Raw genomic sequence first — 22,736 nt, 5'->3', positions numbered from 1 at the left:
TGATTTCTGAAGAGAAGAGGCGTAAAGTCATGAATGCGATACCCTCACACTTCTCCAATCCCACAATACACTCTAACGACATTTCCATTTTCTGCATCTCCAACCGTATTTTTTCTTTGTTCTCGCTAGTGGGTGCGAAGGGAACTGGCTTACCTTTCGATCTAGAAATAGTTATCTCAATGTACTCTGCTCCTCTGGAAGTTGCAAAAATAAAATTTAATGTTCTGAAGTAGGAGAGATGCTCTTTCCTAAATGTTCCTCCACAAGTGGTAGCACGTGAATCCTTGGGAAACCATGTTGTCCTAAATGAAAGTTTGAATTTTTGCCACTTATGAACTGAAATATGAATTTTGCTGTCCTCAGGTAAAAAGAAGAGAGGAGTATTGACGCTGGACGTGTATTTCACAGCCCCACCCAATCAAAGAACAAATCTTGATGTAGCACATGAATTCTGCTACTCCATCTGTTAGATTTCTAGTTGTGTAACTTGAAGGTGGGAGAGAGACATTCGGGTACCCTACACTCGATGTCATTCAACATCTACACCGAACAAGCAGTGAAGCATACAAGGATAAATTTGTTAACAGAATATTAGGGAGAAGCTGAAAGGGTACAGTACAGCCTGACATTGAAAATCGGTACAACATTCTTCGTTATTCTTGTCAGAACAACATATTTTTTTGTGGGTAATAACTCAATTTCACTTAATACACCGAAGCCGGATACCACTGTAGGGAACAATGACAAATTAATTATTTAATTGCTCACATGTGCACTACCACAAAATAAATCCCTACATCAAATTTGGTGAGATCTGTGAAATGAATGAATGTACAGTTGTCTGCTAAACGCAGATAGTGAATGTGCAATATATGATCATCTTTGAGGAGGGTCCTTTGGTCACCTTCGGTTGAACCAAAGAGGAAATTTACCTGCGCTTTGAGCGCCTGAAATGTGGCTGACCAGTACAGTAACATGGTGCTCCCCCACCTCGACGGAAGTTCGAGCTGACCTGAAGAATGGCTATGTTTAAGCTCTCTGGCGCTGGATCTTGTGTTGGTAAGACCTGTCTTAGGTGTGCTCCGTAAAAGACAAAAGAGTGGATAGAATGGTATGCATGTGGAATACTTAGGAGTAGTTTGGAAAAATTATTTCTCTATTTCAGGAACTTCTGTAGGGAGAATAAAATGTCAGGCGGGTAATATTAAGGGGATCGCAGTACTGTTTGGAAGTGACCAACGGTCACAATGAAACCACGTGTAACAATAAGTTCAAGTACTTGCGAGTGCTAGTGTTAAGTTGAAATATTTCCGAGTGCTAAAGTTAAGCTGAATTAGTGGCGTGTGTACTATAAGTTGGAAATATTTAAGAAATGGCGTGTGCGGGACTTGAAATTAGAGACGAGCACTTCCACGTGTTGAGTACTGTGTGAGTCTCAATCTGTGGATGACACTAAGGATAAAGAGAAGTGCTTTTCTAAGGTATCAGTTGAGGACTAGCGTGTGTGAGGAATATCATCTTAATATTACGTTTGCGTGTTATGTTTCCGTGTGACCCTAGATTCAAACTCTAATACTCTAAGAGAGAAGTAAGGTGAGTCAGCCGTGTATCCAGCAACGCCACTTGGCTTGCATTGCACAGAAAGACGTTCATATATCCTCCAGAGTTGACAGTACGAAAGAGAAGTTACGAAGTGGGGCAGGGTCGTGTGAAACTGGGATGAATGCTAATTGAAGTGGGAAAGGTGAAAGTGAAGTGATTCTAACGTTGTGACTATTCTTTGTGGTGTATTCTGTGTCGTCAGTGGGATGTATTTCATGTAATGTAAGTAAGTGTGGTTTGCATGGGAGAGTAGCAAGATAAGTTAAGAGGCAGTGGGTAATTCATGTTCCTTTTTGTACCGCTCGGACTGGAGGAAATTTTCGTGATGATGGGTGTGAGAGTCGAAGTGTGAGATACAGCAAAAGATCCACCATCCTATCCAGAGAGTGCACTGAAGCGTTAGATAATTACGAGACCATTAGATAGAGAATCACCAATGTAAAGCCATGCCCACTGGGCGGAGTTTCTCATGTGTAATTGTAGTATAAAATGTAATGGTGTGTTTGAGTTATCTGTGAATCATAATAGAATTTATCTGAATAAAAAGGATAGATAAAAGAAAAAGATTGGTGGCCTTGTCCTTCCAATAGTGTGTAGTCATGATATCCAGAATTTATAACGTGTGCGCCATTCATATTCAGTGCGATGGCTACGTGTTGATCAAAGCCGTTGGATGAGAAAGAAAATGTGGTATTGACAATGCATAGTGAACAATCATCCTTTTTGTGTAAATTTTTAATAGTCAGATGTGCGTTATCCGTTTCCGTTGCGTAATAAACAAACAGGAGATTAATTTGTAGCTTAATTGTGGGTACTTGAGCTCACAATCAGTCATCGATGTTTTACGATAAATAAGAATAAATCCACTCGCTTGGCAGACCACTCATCTTTCAGGCCTGACAGCTTGATGCCACAGTATGAGCAAGGCATATGGGTGCATCTCATAATTTCTACCCTACCAGGACTGTTCTGTAAGGGTTTGCTGTTAAGATTTGTTTAAATTTTTTTATCGGGTTTGTCAAGATTTTTACGTATATTTTGATAGCGCTAAGATGTAAAGTTTTTTGTTTGCAATTTCTTTCTGGATTGGTGAGGATCGTTGTATAAATTTTTTATGCGAAATGTCCGTAGTAACTAGGTCGCAGTCGAAAAGTCGAGTGACCATGGAGAAGAGTGATTCTGGCGTGAACGTAGCAGTGGAGCAGGAAGTAGGTGTCGACTTTGGGTTAATGAGCGAGAACGGCAAACATTGGGAAGGGGTTGAATTGCTCAGTGGACCGCGGCAAAGTGATCCTTTAGGCGGCGGGCTTTGTCCACAATCGGGAGCTTTTCCCGACGACGCTAACGAGCCGGGACTAGGTCAGGTATGCAGTGAAAGTGTAGCTACCCTTAGCGAAACTTCGGTGTCTCAGGCGAACGAGGTGAACACACCGACAGTAGCAAATTACAATGTGCTACTGCAGTTTTTACAGAGGATGGTTAGAGATAATAAGGAAAGATTGGAAACGATGGATAAAGATAATAAGGAAAGATGGGAAGCGTATAAGGAAAGATTGGAAGCAATGGATAAAGATAGTAAGGAAAGATTGGAGACAGTGGATAAGGGAAACAAAGAGGCAATGAGGAAGCTGCGTCTGTCCGCAGTTAATAATCGGTTAGATGAAGAGGAGAAGAATCTGGGTGCGTTGAAGCAAGTATGCGACGCCGTGAAAGAAATAGCCAATAATTTGGAGGTACAAATAATTGCAAAAGAGAGTTATATTATAGAACATAGAGGCATGTTGACGGATGAGCGAATCAAAGAGGAAGACGAACTCAGAGAATTAGAAGAACGGTTGTGTCGGGTAAAACGGGTGGCAGACCCAACTGGGTATAGTCCAAGTTCGGAAAACGTAAATGCGGAAAAAGGCACTTCTTGCCGGTACAAATGTACACTTGTTTTCCGGATCATGACAACTACCAACATCCATGCCTGTGGCTGTCTCAATTTCAAGATTCATTACCTTCATCATGCCGACCGCTCCGCAAATTGAAGTTAGTGTGTAACCATTTGAGCGGAGAGGCCAGAGCGAAAATGCAGGAAGTTATCAAAGACTGTAGTAGCTACAAGACATTTTGTGACAAGTTTTTAAATGAATTCTGGTCGAAAAGTAAGCAGGACCAGGTTAAGCAAAGCATATTGATGATGCAAAGTTGTATCGAAGATGGTATATGAGACCCAGTGGTGTGCTATCAGGAAACAGGTATTTGGGTGTGCCATACGAACCTGGGGATCTCATTAGGATCTGTATAACGAAGTTGCCAGTGAAATTGCGCAGAGATATAGCGATAGCAGGCAGAGGATTAGACGATTCTGCCTCATTTCAGCACTTGTAACAGGAACTGGGTTATGAGAGCAACATCGTGAACGGAGGCACGACTGATAGGTCCGACAGAGTCAGGGATAGGAACGATAGAAGCTGTCATAATGACAGGAGGGCATGAAATCCTGGCATTTCAGTCTCGTCATAATGGATTGTTGGATAGGAGAAACTAATCCAACATATCAGACCTTAGCATTTTGCTTAAAACACATACCGCTGGCACAGAAAATTGTCCATGTAGCAGACATACTCTACGGATATGTAGAATGCAAATACCATACCTCTGATCATAGAATAAAACACCAGTAATGACATCTGTTAGGCTGGTCTCTCAGAGCAAGTAGACAGTAAGGCTCACAAAAATTTGCAAATTTTGATTTGGAGCACTAAAGTAAAAGGACTGTTCCCTAAAAAAAACCAGTTGCTAAAAACGTTATGTAGTGATGCCAATGAGTACAGTTTAATAAGTGCAATTTGACTACTGCAGGTACTTAACACGTAATTTAAAAAGTCAACATTGTGATCTGTATGGCATGGGGTAGATTCAAACTGCTGTTACAGGTAACATCAGCTATGTGTTCGAAGTTTTTAGATTAGCTGCCGTCTGATATATAGTATGTCATTGTCGCGGTGACAGTTATAATGAAGTGCTGCGTATGGTTGTTCGGAACCTGGCGTTACGGAAAGAGGCCACTGGCACCAAAGTTCCTAACACTTGTGTTGTCCCTTTCTCCCAGCTTGTATATTCTCTGCACACATTTAATTTTCATGTAAGCACAGATTCCTAACTAGCAAATTCTTTACTGTGTATAGTGAACCATTCAGAATGAGGCGGATTGTCCATGAAAATGCTGTACTGATTGAGACAATTAAGGGAAAACAATTGTGTGGGCTTCTTCACATTTCTAACATCAAATTATGGAAAGGTTAAGGATAGATCGAAAGTAGGCGAGTTATGGTAGATAGTCAGTGTATTTATTTGTGGTGTGTAACGCTATGCAGGGTCAAATCGAACATAAGAATTTTCAGGTGGGATGTCAGGAAGTATGACGGAATAGATTGGTCGAATGAGTCATGAACAGGAGTCGACAGAGTGGTGTATGTACGTATTTTTTGTCATATGAATAAGGATCAAGCAGAAACGACGTGATGATTAATGAGTGGATAAAGATGGTAGATAGAGAGAGAAGCGACGTGATAAATGGTAGTGGATAAAGGTGATATTTAAGGAAAGAAGCGACTTGAAGCAGTGTGATTAATAAAGAAGAGATTCGAAATGATGAAACAGTGGTAAATAAAGGTGAGTAGAATTGAATAATGTGGAGATGTCTTAGATGTATGTTACAGAGAGGCCTGTGTATGCTGCAGTCGAGACTGATTCGAATGGAGAAGGAAGATCAGGAAATGATGGAGTAATGGAAAGGCAGGGAGCCGAGATACGAATGAAGAGATGAGGACAACTGCACAACCTGAAAGGACACAAAGGGAGTATGAGATCCAGATGGTGAAAGTTGTAGAATATTGACGTAAGATGTAAAATGGTTCAAATGGCTCTACGCACTATGGGACTTAACATCTTAGGTCATCAGTCCCCTAGAACTTAGAACTACTTAAACCTAACTAACCTAAGGACGTCACGCAACACCCAGCCATCACAAGGCAGAGAAACGTAAGATGTAATGTAAGTGTAAATCTAATTCTTACCATAACATTTGCAATATGCCAAAAATAATATTTTATTGTTGTTGTTGAAGCCTGATACCAGGATAACTAATCAAAACGGTCCCAAGAATGTGTACAGTTATCTTGCAGGATGAATAATTTGTGTATTTTTTTTGTTTCTTAGATGAAATGTCGCAATTCTAAGTTGATATTTAGCAGGATGAGTAATCGGTAAAGTGAGTGCAGAGGTAAGCCGAAGGAGAGAGATGCCAGAGAGAAAGGACGAAATTGGAGACTGTAATGCTATCTCCAAAACAACTCCATGTGTTATGTGATTGAGTATAAGGGAGCAAAGGTATGTTATGTTGACGTGAGTATGGTGGTGGTGAGGTTATCTGACTGCTAGGCCTATTCTTTTGGTGTATTAATGGATCGAATGAGAAGGAAAATGTGTCAGTTGAGTGAGTGTCGTAGAGTAGTGTGATCAATGCGCACACCTCTGTAAAGGGGATGCTACCTATCAATAAGTAAAACATTATTGTGCTTTATTGTTTGATTTGGATGAACCTCGATGGTAGGTCAGGATATGACGTCATGTGGATGGTACATACATGTCCTATAAATGTTGTTATATATAATAAAAGTTAAAAATATGTAAAGAGATACTAATTTCTGTCTGTCACAAGCACGAAGGTGCAATGTATGTTGTAGATTTAGAGTCATCAGTTTCTAAAATGTTTATTGTGTTAGGATGTAAAAATAGTTTACTATTTGATATTATGTAATAGGTAATTTTGAGCTGTGTACATTGTTTCATATTTTTTTGTTAGAACACTTTCATGGGGTATTAATTTCAGTCTGTCACAAGCGTAAAGGTGCGTTGTATATTGTTGTTTTAGAATCAACAGTTTCTAATATGTTTACTGTGATAGGATGTTAAAGTAGTCTACTATTTGATATTGTAATTATGAGCTGTATCGATTGTTTCTTATTCCTTTTTTTTAACACTTTCATGTTTTGTGTGAGAGACGACAGTTACAATCAATAGCACAAGTGTGGGCTGTATATAGAAAAGGGATAAATGTTGATGTTGTATGTGTTCAAAACCAGGGTGTATGATTTAATGTATTTTAGTACCAAGATTCTTTTATTACCAATGTATCTAATAGATCATACGTGTAATCAATGAATATTTAAATATTGTAAGAATATCCTTTTGTCTGTAATTTTGCGAGATGCACGGAAGGGCCTGACTGATAGGGTGTCGTAGCGCTGAGGTGCCCACGCAGAACGCGCCCGTACCTACATAAAAATGCGGGAGGGCAAGCTGACGTCGGCATGAGAGAGGCGACAGAGCCGCTGCACTCCCCACTCCACTGTCGGTTGGGGTGCATTCCTCGCGCCTGCTACAACAGGTGAACGGCCTGGAGCGACACTCACCTACCACTGCCATTCATAAGTTGCGTAACCCTTACGAATGGAGACAGTATCCCGCACAGGCAACAGCAGGGAGTTTTTCTGCTCAACGGGTCGCCTGTCGGCGGCGCAACGGTAGAATGAACGACGCGCGGCACAGTCCGGCTGCGATTTTTTAACAGCAGCTATTAACTAGTACTGGACTGTGGAGCCGTGAAACAAGATGACTGCTCGTATGTCTCAATAAGTTGGAAAGTGAAGGACTAGTTTTTTCACGTTGTGAGTGGTGGAAAAGATTTTGTCTTCAGCAGACAGGACGAATATTTTGTTTTGTCTTGACCACTGAATATTGGGATCCATAAACGTTTGGGAGTGACTTGTTAAGTGTGCTTTCTAAAATGCATGTGGGACGCTTGTTATACTTAAATAGGACAGTTGTCGTTTGGTGACTAATTATTGCCTGAACACAAGAAACTAAAGTGGGACACAGACATTTGCATTTGTAGTAGGAGACATTTCTTTAATTGGTGCGCGAATAAGTTCTGTTTGTTGGAACATCAAGACTTTTAATTACACCATGAACTGAAAGGAAATGACCGTGGGGAACAGTAGTTGTAGGGCCATTTCTGGACGACCACATTCGTGTGGATGGTAATCTGAGAGTGACTATGACATTTGAGATTAATGTGAGATACATTTACTGTTCAGTGTGTGTTCAAAATGCCGATTTGAGTGACCTAAAGACTTTCGTCCGGGTAACCATGGGAGAGCTTTGACACCGAGGCAGTGTTTCTAGGAAAACTGTCAGCGACTTTTTGACCCCGAGAAAATCACAGAATCAAATGGTTCTGTGTGACTCACAAGATAGGGAATAATGTATTTGCATTTGTAATTGTGTAAATTTTTTTTTATATGTTGTATTCCTGAAGGGACAGTAAGTGTAATTGTATTTCAGTAACATATGTGTTTAGCATAGTTAGTGTGTTTTTTTGTTTGTTCTTGGTTAACAAGTTTATGTCGCATGTTTATTAGAATACTTGGTGCAATGATGCTTTATTAGCCAGTGTCGTAATACTAAAATAGTGGCTCTTGTTGCATTGGTCAGTAAGGTTGTCACAGGGGACAAGAGTCTGCATTGCACAAAAATTAACTGATGCATTTTGATGCTGTGTACAGTAATAATCTAGTTGGTGTGTTGACTGAAGCCACTTATTTGCATTTTCACAGTGGTGATATTTCACATTGAAGTGTAACGGAGGCTAGTCGAAATGCAAGATCTTGTCGTCTAAATATGTAACAACAGAGAAATTAGCAGTAGAGTAAAATACGAGAGCTACTGGTGGATTCAAGCACTTATTGCTAACTATTTACTGCGTGTATTGATCAAAGTTGATGGACTGACTAGCTCACTAGCAGGTATTTATACTGCTGGACAAGGATAAGGTTTAAACTCACAGTCGAGTAGTGGTGGCAATTGCTAAAGTGATGATTACATAACCAGTACGTAACTTGTGTTATATTTCATTGTTTTTTCCTCAGTTTTATTTCTCTGTAGGTTTGATGTACATTTTAAAGTAATGGTATGGAGACTGACATTCTACATGTAACTAGTGTACGCAATTTTTTTTCTTTTGTTTATTTTGTTTTGTATTTAGACATTGCTGTGTAAAGATTATACCCCAAAATTTATGTATGTCAGATTACTTACTATGTGTGGACGGTGAGCTTTTTAAAATTTCATTAGTACAATTAGTATTTTTTTATTTGTTATAGAATTAGTAAAGTTTGGATTACTCCTAAAATTAACGGAGGTCCAGGTAACTAAGCCAATTTTTATCTCACCATTTTCTTTATTTGTATGATGTCATGTTTTATTTGTCATTTGGATTGTTGTAAATTTGTATGTGTACATTACTCCGGATTGTGGAGAGTACAATAATGCAACAAATGTGTCAATAAGTTGGTAAAGTAACAGCATTTGGTTGTCTACTTCAGGTCACAAGGGGGTAAGGTCTCCTGGTTATTATCGTGCCTTGCTAATTTTGTTCGAATACAGCTTTCTTAAATAAATGTTCGGAACTACCTTCGCATTGCAAGGATAGTACCGTGAATATTTTTTTTTTTTTTTTTTTGCACCGGTAGCCGGTCAGAACAACATATTTTTTTGTGGGTAATAACTAAATTTCACTTAATACACTGAAACTGGATACCAGTGTGGTAAAGAATAACAATTTATATATTTAATTGATCACATGTGCACCCCCACAAAATAAAACATTACATCCAGTTTGGTGAGATCTGTGAAATGAATGAATGTATGGTCGTCTGCTAACCGAAGACAGTGAATGTGCAATATATGATCATCTTTGAGACGGTCCTTTGGTCACCTTTGGTGGAACCAAAGAGGTGAAATTTACCTGAGCTTTGAGCGCCTGAAATGTGGCTGACCAATACGGTAACATGGTGCTCCCCTACCTTGACGGAGGTGCAGGCTGGCCTAAAGAATGGCCATATTTCAGCTCTCTGGCGCTGGATTTAGTGTTGGTAAGACATGTCTTAGGTGTGCTCTGTAAAAGACAAAAGAGTGGAGAGATGGCATGCATGTGAAATACTTAAGAGTAGTTTGGAATAATTATTTCTCTATTTCAGGAACTTTCGTGGGGAGAATTAAATGTCAGGCAGGTAATGTTAAGGGGATTGTAGTACTCTTCGGAAGTGACCAACGGTCACAAAGAAACCACGTGTAGCAATAAGTTGAAATACTTGCGAGTGCTAGTACTAAGTTGAAATACTTCTGAGTGCTAAAGTTAAGCTGAATTATGGCGTGTGTACTATAAGTTGGAAATATTCAAGAAATGGCTTGTGCAGGATTCGAAATTAGAGACGAGCACTTCCACCTGGTGGGTACTGTAAGGAAAGTGCACTGTAGCGTTAGGTAATTACGAGACCATAAGATAGAGAATGACCAATGTAAAGCCAAGCCCTCTGGGCGGAGTTTCTCATGTGTAATTGTAGTATAAAATGTAATGGTGTGTTTAGGTTATCTGTGAGACATAATAGAATTTATCTGAATAAAAAAAAAGTTAAAAGAAAAAGGTTGGTGGCCTTGTTCTTCGAATAGTGTGTAGTCATGATATCCAGAATTTATATCGCATGCGCCATTCACATTCAGTGCGATGCCTACGTGTTGATCAAAGCCGTTGGGTGAGAAAGAAAATGTAGTATTGCCAGTGCGTAGTGAACAATCACAGTTGTATAAATTTTTAATAGTCAGATGTGCGTTATCTGTTTCCGTTGCGTAATATTCAAACAGGAGTTTAATTTGTAGCTTTACTAGAGCTCACAATCAGTCACTGATGTTTTGCGATAAATAAGAATAAATCCACTCGCTTGGCAGACCACTCATCTTGCTGACCTGACTGCTTGGTGCCACAGTATGAGCAAGGTATGTGGGCGCCTCTCAAAGCAATAAACATTTTGCAGTGTACCGGTGACACTACAATTCTATCAGAGACAGCAAAAAACTTGGAATAACACTTGAATGGAGTACACATTGCCCTGGGTAACCTCCCCACAAAATAAAATAGTGTAACTTTCCAACAAAATAAAATAATATGAATAATATTCTCATTTAGCGTAACTATCCAACAGTGAAAATATAATACCATATGTCAAACATTAGAAATTTTCCTGGCGCAGCTAAGTGCAATGCTGGCCGATAGATTTGTCTTATATAAAAGGAAAGAACTGATTTTTTTTTCAATAATTTTTTTCAATAAATTGAGATTAATGTCAAAAGTTGCTTTTTATGAGAAAGATTATTATTAACAGATTTTTTTAAAAACATTTACATGGGACTTGATGTAACAATACTACATATGCGCGAGTCTGATTTTACCTTATCTTACAACGCTCAGGCTCTGCCATCGCTGCACACGACCAGCCCAGCCAACACGAAACACCAGACACGACTGCTCGCTAGCAACAAAATAGTGGTACTGCAGTCAATACTGCTCTTTGGTCTCAGATTCTCTTCCAGCTTACATATCGCAGGCAGCGCGTGAGCAATACATCGAAAATACATCAGCTCGAGTGCGGTAGCAACAAATTCTTTAATTATGGACCTGTTACATAACCCTCCACTGGGGGGGGGGGGCAAAAATTTGGCAGCGATGGCGAGTCAATTGGACTTATCATGAGCAACAAATTTTTCTAGATTCTATTTAGGTTACTAAGGCTACAATCACAGAGTATATACATCATTGATAAGTGGCGAACATATTAAGAAATTAAATAGAGTGCACATGCACTGAGTACAAAACATATTCAGAAATGACAAAGTATATACGCAATGAGTACAAAATATATTAAAAAAATAGAGTGCACAAGCACGATAAAAGTTTTTAGCGTTTTTTACTACTGAATTTATTAAGAAAAGAAATAAAGTGCACATGCACCATAAAAGTTTTTATCATTTTATAAGAATTTAAATGCACAGTATAAGCCTTTACTATTTTACAGGAACTAGGAAAGTAATGGGATGGATTGCATCATGGTTGTAGCACAGTAGGTTGCACGTAGCTGCACTGAAAGTCCATATCTTTCTACAGAAGCACAACACCAAGTGAGACAATCTGAAGTTCTCTTCCCTGAAGTGTTTATCAGTGTAGCCATGACACTGAAATGTTGTATTAATATTTAATGTTATCATTTTGGTAGTACATTAGGTACACCAAACAGTAGGACCATAATAACATCTCCATCGTTCAAGGTGGTGGACAGCTTGATATGTCAACACCATATTCTTGTAGAATCCATACTCTTACAACAATGTAGAATAAGTGCAAAAACCAATATAGTGCTCCATGATCATGAGTATGGACAGGATAAACGGATATTGCAGTAATTAGGTCAGAAGGTGAAGGACACATTAAGTCTTATGCTAGTCATAGAATTACACGAGTGTATCAACCGATATGAACAATTATTGGCACTCATTGGCTAGTTACTAAAGATGTAGTAAATATTGAGTATTACAAAACACTATTCATAACTCATCTGATTGAATCAGTGGCATTCATTGGCCAGTTACTAAACATGTAGCAAGTATTGAGTATTACAAGACATTATTCATAACTCATGTGATTGAATCGCATTCATTGGCCAGTTACAAAGTATTCATATAGTGTTACAAAACATTATTCAGTGTTATTTACAAGTCATCATTTAAAACAGGAGCTATTGGGTGTAGCATCAAGTTACTGGTGTTTATATACGATATCATGTAAGTGACATAAGACATATTTAAAATGTAAGACATTGGAACTATTACTCAAGATCGGTAGTCCAATAATACATAGACATAATGGAATCAATACACAGAAAAATTCAATTTTTATTTAAGACTAAAAATATCATCATTTAAAACAGGAGCTATTGGGTGTAGCATCAAGTTACTGGTGTTTATTTACGATATCATGTAAGTGACATAAGACATATTTAAAATGTAAGACATTGGAACAATTACTCAAGATCGGTAGTCCAATAATACATAGACATAATGGAATCTATACACAGAAAAATTCAATTTTTATTTAAGACTAAAAATATATCTTAAACTGGTAGCATTATTTAGCTGTATACTGGTAATAGTTGGGACTCTTAATAATTTTTTTAAGCAATGCATTGCACTGGGATCGATAATTAATTGCTGGGGCATGAAAATATTTGCTTTTGACTTATTGCTGTAAATAAGGATTATTAACGTCATTCATCATGAGTCAGCTCTAGAGAGGTTATGAAATAAGTACAGTATATGTAATCACATTCATAAATGATATACACCACTGGGTAAAAAATGCAAGTACTAGAACAGGTGTAATAAAAGCTTCTCCTGGAAAAAATACAAAATGAATTATTGAGCTGAAAGAAGAAATGCATATTATGCTGAAAAATAGTGAACTTCGAATTAACAGGTAATGAAACGTGTACTTAATATTTATGTACTCTAGCTGTCTTTTCCAAAACATTCAGTCATTATACTATGCGACATAAGACAAACTGTCAAAAGGAACTGCAAGAAATACTTAAATAACTACATAGCATTTCTTAACTAACAGTAAATATATAAACATCATTATCATCATCTGCGAAGAAAAACATTATTCATATTAGCATATTCTTCATATAACTATTCATCATCATTTATTATCATCTGCAAAAAATAGACACTTCATTATGCATATTCATATTACCATTTACTTCATACAAATATTCATTATCATTCATTACTTCATATAGTATAGAGTTTCTTACTTCTATCATATTTCATCACTAAAATTAACATCTGTAGTTCTGTCTAACAGTCTGCATCAATCGCCTTGTATTCTGAAAGAAAAATAATTAGTCAAGTCTGCTATCATACGATGTATACAGTATATTCTGCTTAATGCTTGTTAATTCTGATCCATTTACTCTGCATTACAATATATTGCATTTTCTTTCCTTCATTCTGATGGTAAAATTTCTATTTCATAGTAAACCACTGTGGTTGTTTAATTCATTTCTTTTACACGGTATTGCTTTCTGAAAAATGATGAATGTGGATTAATATCTTGCATTTAATTCATATACCCATTAAATAAAAACTTGTTTCTAGTAATATAATTAAGCATACAGCATAGCATGACAGAAAACGTATTAGGTCTAAAACATAGAGAGTTTTCAAGTGCAAAAAATGTACACACAGTATCATAATGTAGTAGCAAAAAATGTAAAATAGTCAAGATGTTGAGATATAAGGCAAAATGTCAATGTCAACTGGTGTTTGTTACATCTTAAACATTTCATAGTGCATACAGACCAAAATTCTACTTTCAATAGGAAAACAATCATACATACACAAAATCGAAAATGTGCACGGTCTGATACATAACGACAAGAAAAGCGACCTGCTAACCTTACCTTGCCGGACACTTGCCAAGAAAAAATATGATAATCATCAGTAAGTGTTCACATCAATAACCGGAAAAGGCATTACAATGTGATAAATCATAAAGTATGTTCATTCAATAAAGGGTTTAATGTTGGAGACATGGTGATTGCCTTTGCTTTTTCTGGTTCTCAAAGTTTCAGCATGTACCACATTGGGATGAGGAATGCTGCGAATTCTGTATGGACCTGCGTATAAAAGTTCAAATTTACTGCATCTACTCTTTCCTCTGTTAGATAAATAGTGTGTGCGTACTAATATCTTCTGTCCAATGTGAAAGTCACGGCGTGTACAAACCTGATTTTGCTATCTTCTCCGGCGCTCTGCGGCACGTTTTATGTTGTTGAGAGCAATCTCAATTATTTCGTGGTGACGTAGTCAACGAGATGTAGGAAAGGATACTAATTCTTTAATTTTGTTAGGTGGTTCAACATTTTTCAACATAACAGTCGGAGATAGCATATTGGATTCATTTGGTATGGAGTTAATTACATCCTGGAATGAGAGTATGTGTGTATCCCAATCAATATGTCTTTTATGGCAGTATATTCTACATAATTTACCAATTTCTGTCATCAGTCGTTCACAAGGGTTCGAAGAAGCGTGCTATTTGGATATATAGATCGGAGAAATGTTTCTAGCTCGTAACATACGTGTCCATATCGCAGATCGAAATTGTGGTCCATTGTGGGAAATTACTTTCAATAGATGCCCTACATGAAATAAAAAATGTTTTACAAATGTATTCTAAATAGATTTAGCAGTAGCTTTGCGCAACGGAGTGAAGGTAACAAATTTCGAAGTGAGTTCAACAGCGACAAAGATGTAGCAAAAACCTCTATTAGTTCTGGGAATCGGTCCAAAAATGTCTACAGCTGCCATGTGTCTCAATTTAACAGGTACAATAGGATGTAACGGAGGAATATGTGAAGTCGTGTCTGATTTAGCTTTCTGGCAGATTTTACATGACGCTAAAAATCGGCGAATACGTTTCTCCATGTTGGTAAAATAACAGTTCTGTCTCAGTATAAGAAAACATTTTCTGGCTCCATAATGTGCGTAACTTAAATGAGTATACCAAATTCATATGTTAACAAGTTCGTCAGGAATGCATAATAACCAGTTGTTACAGTCATGGTGAGAGCGGCGAAACAGAATGTTATTGCGTACCGTGTAATGGTTTCTAATGGTAACGTTATTCTTATCTTGCCAAAGGTGTTTAATTTCTTTCCATACGTTGTCTTTACTCTGCTCTTGTGCTATGTCTCGTAATGACGATGAAATGAAATTTTCAAATGAGATCTGTTGAATATACATGACGCTGGAATTTGCTTGGCAGAAGTTGTTTGCGATGTCTTGCTGATTGTTGCAGAGAGAACGGGATAGTGCGTCTGCTACAATATTTTGTGTACCGGGAATGTAAACAATTGTAAAATTTAATTCCTGTGAATAAAGTTTCCATCTGCTTAATCTGTCATGTGTAAATTTAGCGGAAAGTAAAAACTGGATAGCTCTGTGGTCTGTGTAAACGGTAGTATGTCTTCCATAAAGAAAATGACTAAATCGGGCAAATGCTCATACAACACATAATGTTTCAAGTTCTGTAACAGAATAATTGCTTTCAGCAGGTGACAGAATGCGACTTGCAAAGGCGATGTTTTTAATTACTGTATTACCGTCTTCTTCAATTTCCTGAAAAATGTGTACGCCTAAAGCTGTGCTAGAACTGTCGGTGGATATGGAAAAATTTCTAGTGAGATCTGGGTGTGATAAAAGAGGTGCATTCAACAAGGCATGTTTCAGATTGACAAATTCAGACTGCGCTTGGCTATCCCAGGACCAAATAGTGTTTTTACCCGTCAGTTGGCATAATCTAGGGGTGTCTAAAGCAGAGTAATGAATAAATTTACGGAAAAAGTTAATTAAACCCAAAAAGTTGCGTAATTGTTTCTTCGTCGTTGGAATAGTAATGTCACGTAAAGCTTGAAGTTTTTCCGGGTCAGGAGCAATGCCTTCAGCTGAAATTATATGTCCAAGAAATTTTATGGAAGTTCTGCCAAAGTGCGATTTGTTAAGATTAACTGTGAGTCCTTGTGCACGAAAAGTTTGCAAAAGTTGTTCTAGAATCAGATTGTGTTCAGACAAGTTAGCTTCTGCAATAAGAATGTCGTCTACATACGTTGTGATTCTGTCTTTTAATTCTGTCGGAAGTATAGTATTCAAACCGCGAATAAATGCTGCTGAAGAAATTGTTAAACCGAACGGTAATTTACAAAATTAATAAATCACCAAAACGGAGAAATGCTGTGTACTTTCTGCAGTTCGGATGGAGCCGAATTTGCCAAAATCCCGATTTCGAATCTAATGTGGAATAAACAGCAGTACCATGAAATTTCTGTAGAAGTTCTTCTAGTGTCTGTGGGCGATCTGTTTCATTAATAATAATGTCGTTGCTGTGACGCGAATCAAGTACGAGTAGAAGTGATCCATCCTTTTTCTTAACACTATTGGAGCGGGTTTATGTACGGACTACCTGCTGATTTATTAATACCTTGGTCAAGCATAGCTTGCAGTTTTTTCTTAACTTGTTCTCTGTGAATATACGGAATGGGATAAGGTTTAGCTTTAAATGTGTCGTGCTCTTTAACTTGAAATTCATACATGAAACCGGACATAGTACCAGGGATGTTGTCAAAAACTGGAGCTTGCTGTAAAAGAATTTTGCGTATTGCGTACGTTCGACGTCTGTATTTGCACTGCTTTGTTTAACCTTATCCGAAATCATTTGTATAACGTCATAGTCGGCTTCGTCTGGTGTATTGTAGTTGAGAACATACGTATCTGTGAAAAATGTGGAATGACAGTTTATGTTACGTGATGCAGAAATAACCTCTGCTCGATTAATTGCATGTTTATCTGCATATACAGCGTGCTGAAATTGTAATGCCAGTTGTACATTTTCATCTTTTAACATTAAATAGGAATTTTGAAAGTCAATAATTGCGTCATGTTGTACCAGAAAATTCGTACCTAAAATAACGTCTGTTGTCAATAAGGGAAAAATCCAAAAATTGGAGTGGAACGTATGACCTGCAATACAAAATGATAAGTGTGTCTGTAATTTTACATCTACTCCTTCACCAGATACTGCTCCTTTTACTTTAGTTTTACCTAATGGTAAGGTAGGATAAGTATTCTCTTCGTTACATTCGTTGAAAGTTTCCTCGTTTATAACTGACATAGGTGATCCAGAGTCGATTACTGCTGAAAATGTGTATGATCCAATCTTTACTTCAATGACAGGGTGGCAAATGGTTTTTTGAATAACTGGTTTTTCCTGCAAAAGAGTGTCTCGGATGGCGTCAAAAGTAATAACATTCTCGTGAACAAGAGTCTGTGTATCAAAAGTATTGCTTACATCGCTGGAAGGTTCAATCTGTGCTGTATCTAGTCAAATTCTATCTGACGTGCTGTTATTTGCGGGAGGATGCTGTGGCATTTCCACTATTTGTTCTGTTCTGTTATTTCTCCCTGACGTATTACGTTCGGGATGATATCTACTGTCTGGTTCATTCATGATAATCTGTTGTTGTCGATGATTCTGCTGCTGGTAAGACCGACTGTTACACTGAAAACTGTGCTCATTACTTTTACGTCTGTCATAATAATCGTTGCTATACGGCGCATTGCGATATGAGTTGAAATGGTGTGTTTTCTGTGCGTAGTGATTTCCTTGTTGCTGTGCGTTACTATTTGGTGGAGCCGACGCTATCGTGTAGGCAGCGAAACATTAAAGCTCGGTTGACCTTGCAGACTGCATTGTTGGTTAGGTATGCTAACCGACTGGTTGCGGAGAAAACCCTCTACTGTTGCCAAAATATGTTTGCGATTGCTGAAAATTTTGTACATACTGATGATTAAAATTTTACCACTTATTAAAATTACGCTGGTAGTTCTTGTCATTTCAGGAGTGTCTAATGAAAATTGTCACTTTCCGTAAAACTTGTCATATCTGGTTTTCTTTACTCATTCCTAATTCTAGATAGATCGATAGTCGAAGAGCTGTTTTGATAGATATAAAGGATAGTAGAAGAGAAGGCAGCAGTGCAGAAAACTAAAGATGAAACAGCACTACTACGGCTCGGGGCCCTGTGCACGCTACGGCACATATTCATCGAAGTGTAATGAATCCCCTGAGGTCACTTCCGCCCTGCAAATAAATTTTAGTTTCTGCGTTACAGGCAATGCCGGTGAAAATTCAAAATCAAACTGTTGTATCCAGTCCAATTCTAGTTTCTGCATTAAAGGCCACGCTGATGAAAATACAAAAGCAAATCGTCGTATCCAGTCCAAAGGATGTATTTGTCTTCTGTCATTTTTAAATACCTTAGATTTTTGCACGGATAAAAATTGCTTATAATCAACGTTATCGTCTCTGAATGTGTGAACTGGTTCAGGATTGTATGATAATCCGTTTGTCTGTGTCTGCCCGGAATCAAAGTCACGTACTCTCTGTAAATTACCTAAATTGTACTTGCTGTGTGAGTGTGAGAAATGTTCGGAAAGTGGCGCATGCTGTATCGTGTTACAGGCTGAGACATTTTTCATCTCCGTCAGTTCTTGCTGTAAAGACGACACTTTTCTACGCAATGTATTGTTGGACGAACCTATCTCACTGATTATCTGCTGTAAATGCTGGAATTCGGGTGTCTGATTGAAAGAAATTGGTGACGTATCGTCTGATTTGGTGTCATTGTTATTTTCGATAACGTCAATACGACTGGCCAATTCATCAAATTTTTCAGTCAGTGCTTTTACCTGATCATCATTTTTAATGTCACAAGCATTAATTTGTTTTTGGATTTTACGTGTAGTTTTGTTCAATTTCTTAACGTCTGCTTTAATGGCATCGGGATCCTGTATTAATTCTAATTGTTCAAGTCTGTTGGTCACTGTCTGAAAGTCTACTGTGTGTGTGTCTGTTTTTGTTTTAAGATCGGAGATTTCATCATGCAATTCGGTGTTCAACTGTTTAATAGAATTGATGTCGTCTAATACTGTAGCAAGGTTATTGTCTACGTATGTTTTTGCTTTCGTAAATAATTTACGGTAACGCGTTTCACTGTTTTGTAGGTGGTGATTAAAACGTTTGTCAATTAGGCTGTTCTGTTGTTCGAATTTCGTGTCTACTTTGGCATCCAGTGTGCGTGAAAGTTCTGCTGACATTAATTTAAACTCGTCGCGTAACTGTGTTGCGTTTGCAGAACATTGTTTAGGGACTGCACTAATTTCATCTTGCATTAGTTGTGGCTGCATGTGTATTACTTAATTCTTGTGCAACGGATCTAATTTCTTCACTACTATTCCTAGCACAAGCCTTAATTTCCTCACGTAATTGTTCTTTAGTATCATGACATTGTACGGCAACAGCTGCAATCTGTTCATTAATCTGTTTAAAGTTCTCATTAATTTGTTTGATCGACCTGTCGTGTTTTTCATTCGGTTGTTTGAAACTTTCATTAAGTTGTTTGTTCGATTCATTAAGTCGTTTGAAATTGTCGTCTTGTTCTTTTTTCGACTGTTTGAGATTTTCATTAAGCTGTTTGTAATTGTTGTCTTGTTTTTCATTGAATTGTAGCAATAGTGCTACAACTTGATCCAAGCCAAAATTACCGCCTCTATTCTCTGTACTGTGTGATGGTGTATCTGCATTTGTCACGTTTTGTGAAACCATTTGGTCATTGTCTGATTCACGAAAAGGTTTGCTAATTGGACGAGCACTGTGGGTCACTACCTAGGAATCAAATAAATCTGACGTATTTTGACTACATTGTTCATCTTCGTGAGAAAAATTTATCTTTTCACTGTGTAAATTTTCCAAATCAGATGTGATAAACTGGGCTGAGTTCATTGTAACGGAACGTGCCGCGTCATCAATTGTCGTTAAATTTACATTGGACACAATTGAATTTGTTTGCTCATCATTTAGATTAGAATCATTACTGGTGGTTGGTACGCACTGATTGTCTGTAACTGGAGGATTATCATCAAGACACTGAGTGTCGCTAGTATTATCAGTCAAATTATTAAAGTCGGCATTTTCACCCATTACGACTCGCGATGTACTGTTAGCAGTTTTTCGCGGCATTTTCACAACTTAAAGTTAAGCACAAAAACAAACAAAGACAAAGCAAAAATGGAACAAATACAGTTACAAAAAAGAGCAATAAATTGCCGATGATCTGTGAAAGAAAAAGTGACAAATTAGTAAATGCGTTGCGCCAGATGAAAACTACTTTTAATATTAAGTAAATAAGAGCAGATATATTGCTGACTACTTCTCTGAATTCACAAAAATTCGTTCCTGGCCGGTTGTCGCCAAGTGTAACCTCCCCACGAAATAAAATAGTGTAACTTCACAACAAAATAAAATAATATGAATAATATTCTCTTTTAGCGTAACTATCCAACAGTGAAAATGTAATACAGTATGACAAACCTATAACCTTTCAATAATTGACAGTCAATTTAACCTGGTAAATTTTGGACGTCAGCAATGCTGCGTCATGGCCCTGATACATCATTCTGAATAAAAAGAAAAATCTTACCTTAATTAGATCGCCGGATAACGCGTATATATCTGCTCCTATAAGAAATTTTCCTAGCGCAGCTAAGTGCAATGCTGGCCGATAGATTTGTCTTATATAAAAGGAAAGAACGTATTTTTTTAATAATCGGGATGGCCCAAGATTGGAGAAATTAGTGAATTCTTTAAATTGAGATTAATGTCAAAAGTTACTTTTTATGAGAAAGATTATTAACAGTTTTTTTTTAAAAAAAACATTTACATGGGACTTGATGTGACAATACTACATATGCGCGAGGCTGCTTTTACCTTATCCTACAACGCTGAGGCTCTGCCATCGCTCCACACGACCGGCCCAGCCAACACGATACACCAGACACGACTGCTCGCTAGCAACAACTTAGTGCTACTGCAGTCAATACTGTTCTTTGGTCTCAGATTCTCTTCTAGCTTACATATCGCAGGCAGCGCGTGAGCAATACATCGAAATTACATCAGCTCGAGTGCGCTAGCAACAAATTCTTTAATTATGGACCTCTTACACCTGGAAAGGGATTATATTCTGAAAATTCACATCCACTGACGAGACCTAAATTTTCCTTTAATTTTTACTGAAATATTTAAAACAATTACAATATCTGCTGGAAGAAATCATTAAAGATAACAAATATTTTTTTTATTTTAAAATATGATGTACATGACTAGATTACAGTATTCTGAGAAGGTAGGCAAATAGGACCTCTCCCTTGGTATCACGTGGGTTAAATCAGGAAGTGTTATGGAATCTGTTACGAAATGAGACACTACACAGACTATAGGGCAGCAAAATAACTGATGATGACCGAAGTAGAGAAGATATAAAATGAAGACTAACTACAGCAAGAAAAGTATTAATGAAAAAGAGGGATTTGCTAACATCGAATATAAATTTTAATGTTAGGAAATATTTACTTAAGGTATTTGTATGGTTTCCAAGATGCTACTCCAGGCGGATGTAAAAATGAATGTGCGCAATGGAAAATACTGAAAGCGAAAATAAAGATTTGGCCCTGTCTGACTACCCCCTGAAGCAGGACTTAGGATCTCTTAACGGTGACATTATTTCCTCCTCCTTGCCCTTAACATATAAATTACAACATAAAAATAAATGAATGATTAAGGGAACTAGCAACTACTAAATTGTAAATGTTGTTTCTGCTTATACATTTATTGTTGATTAAAACACCTTTATATATTACAAATGTTTATGTGTGGATGTGCAGTGGACATAAAGAGATACAAATGAATTTCCTGACTAATATTATTGATAAACTGTCCAAATCTGCTGCTTTTTATGGCTACGTTATCTAATATAAATAACGCAAGGTAACTGATATCATCTACGTCCAAACACTAGAAGACGCTACTTTCAAAGATGATCTACAGTGGTGTGCAACCTCATTGGCAATGAAACTTAGGTGATCACAGCTATACAGCTTTATAGCCTAATAAGCCGAAGCAATTAGCAATATTACCGAATGTACTGCAGTGATGGATCTCGTGCCCGTGTGCGACGATGGAAGAACCCCAGCCACAAAAGAAAATACTCTTTAACACTAGGATGGGAGAAGGCGGTCCTCTTACTAGAATAATCTATTACTATCTTCTCCTCTCTGTATTCTACAGACAACAAACACGAACTCCCGGCCGCAAGGACGGAATTCAGATAACTTTCCAACGTGACTGTAGACAGGAGAAGTGATCTCAATCACTGAACGCTGCGTACTCAACGACGATTCCCTACCCGGAGGTGAAGTCCAGAAACGTGTAAGTTAGCAACACCTTCGGTCACCTAAAGCCAATTCCCAGTGCCCTGTGTCCATATACCACGAAAATTAAGGTTTAGTGATATTGCCCAAATTTGTCCTATCATGATAAACGAAATCTGCGACAGTATTTGACTGGTGACAGCTTCCCCGAGCTCGAACATTTTCCCCCTGGGTTCCATAGCTACGCATGGTTAACACCTTATACACCTGCAGACAATGAGCTACACTCACTGATGATAGGCAAAAATAATGTTCATACTCAGAGCACAATCAGAGATTACTTGCCACATGTCACACATGAAAACAGA

The 22,736-nt window shown here is 37.7% G+C and overlaps 1 protein-coding gene across 1 annotated transcript in view; it reads left to right on the top strand.

The window, feature by feature from the left end:
• The first annotated feature begins 2,765 nt into the window (after window positions 1–2,765).
• Window positions 2,766–22,736, top strand: part of LOC126298084 (protein enabled homolog) — a 37,424-nt gene continuing 17,453 nt past the window's right edge. The window contains exon 1 of the mRNA XM_049989401.1: window positions 2,766–3,472. Coding sequence (XP_049845358.1) covers window positions 2,766–3,472 — 707 coding nt within the window. The remainder of the gene's footprint in view (window positions 3,473–22,736) is intronic.

Source organism: Schistocerca gregaria, chromosome X (genome assembly GCF_023897955.1).
Source record: "Schistocerca gregaria isolate iqSchGreg1 chromosome X, iqSchGreg1.2, whole genome shotgun sequence".
In the NCBI taxonomy this organism is placed as follows: domain Eukaryota; kingdom Metazoa; phylum Arthropoda; class Insecta; order Orthoptera; family Acrididae; genus Schistocerca; species Schistocerca gregaria.
The sequence above is the reverse complement of the archived record's forward strand: the minus strand, read 5'-3'. Positions and strand labels throughout refer to the sequence as shown.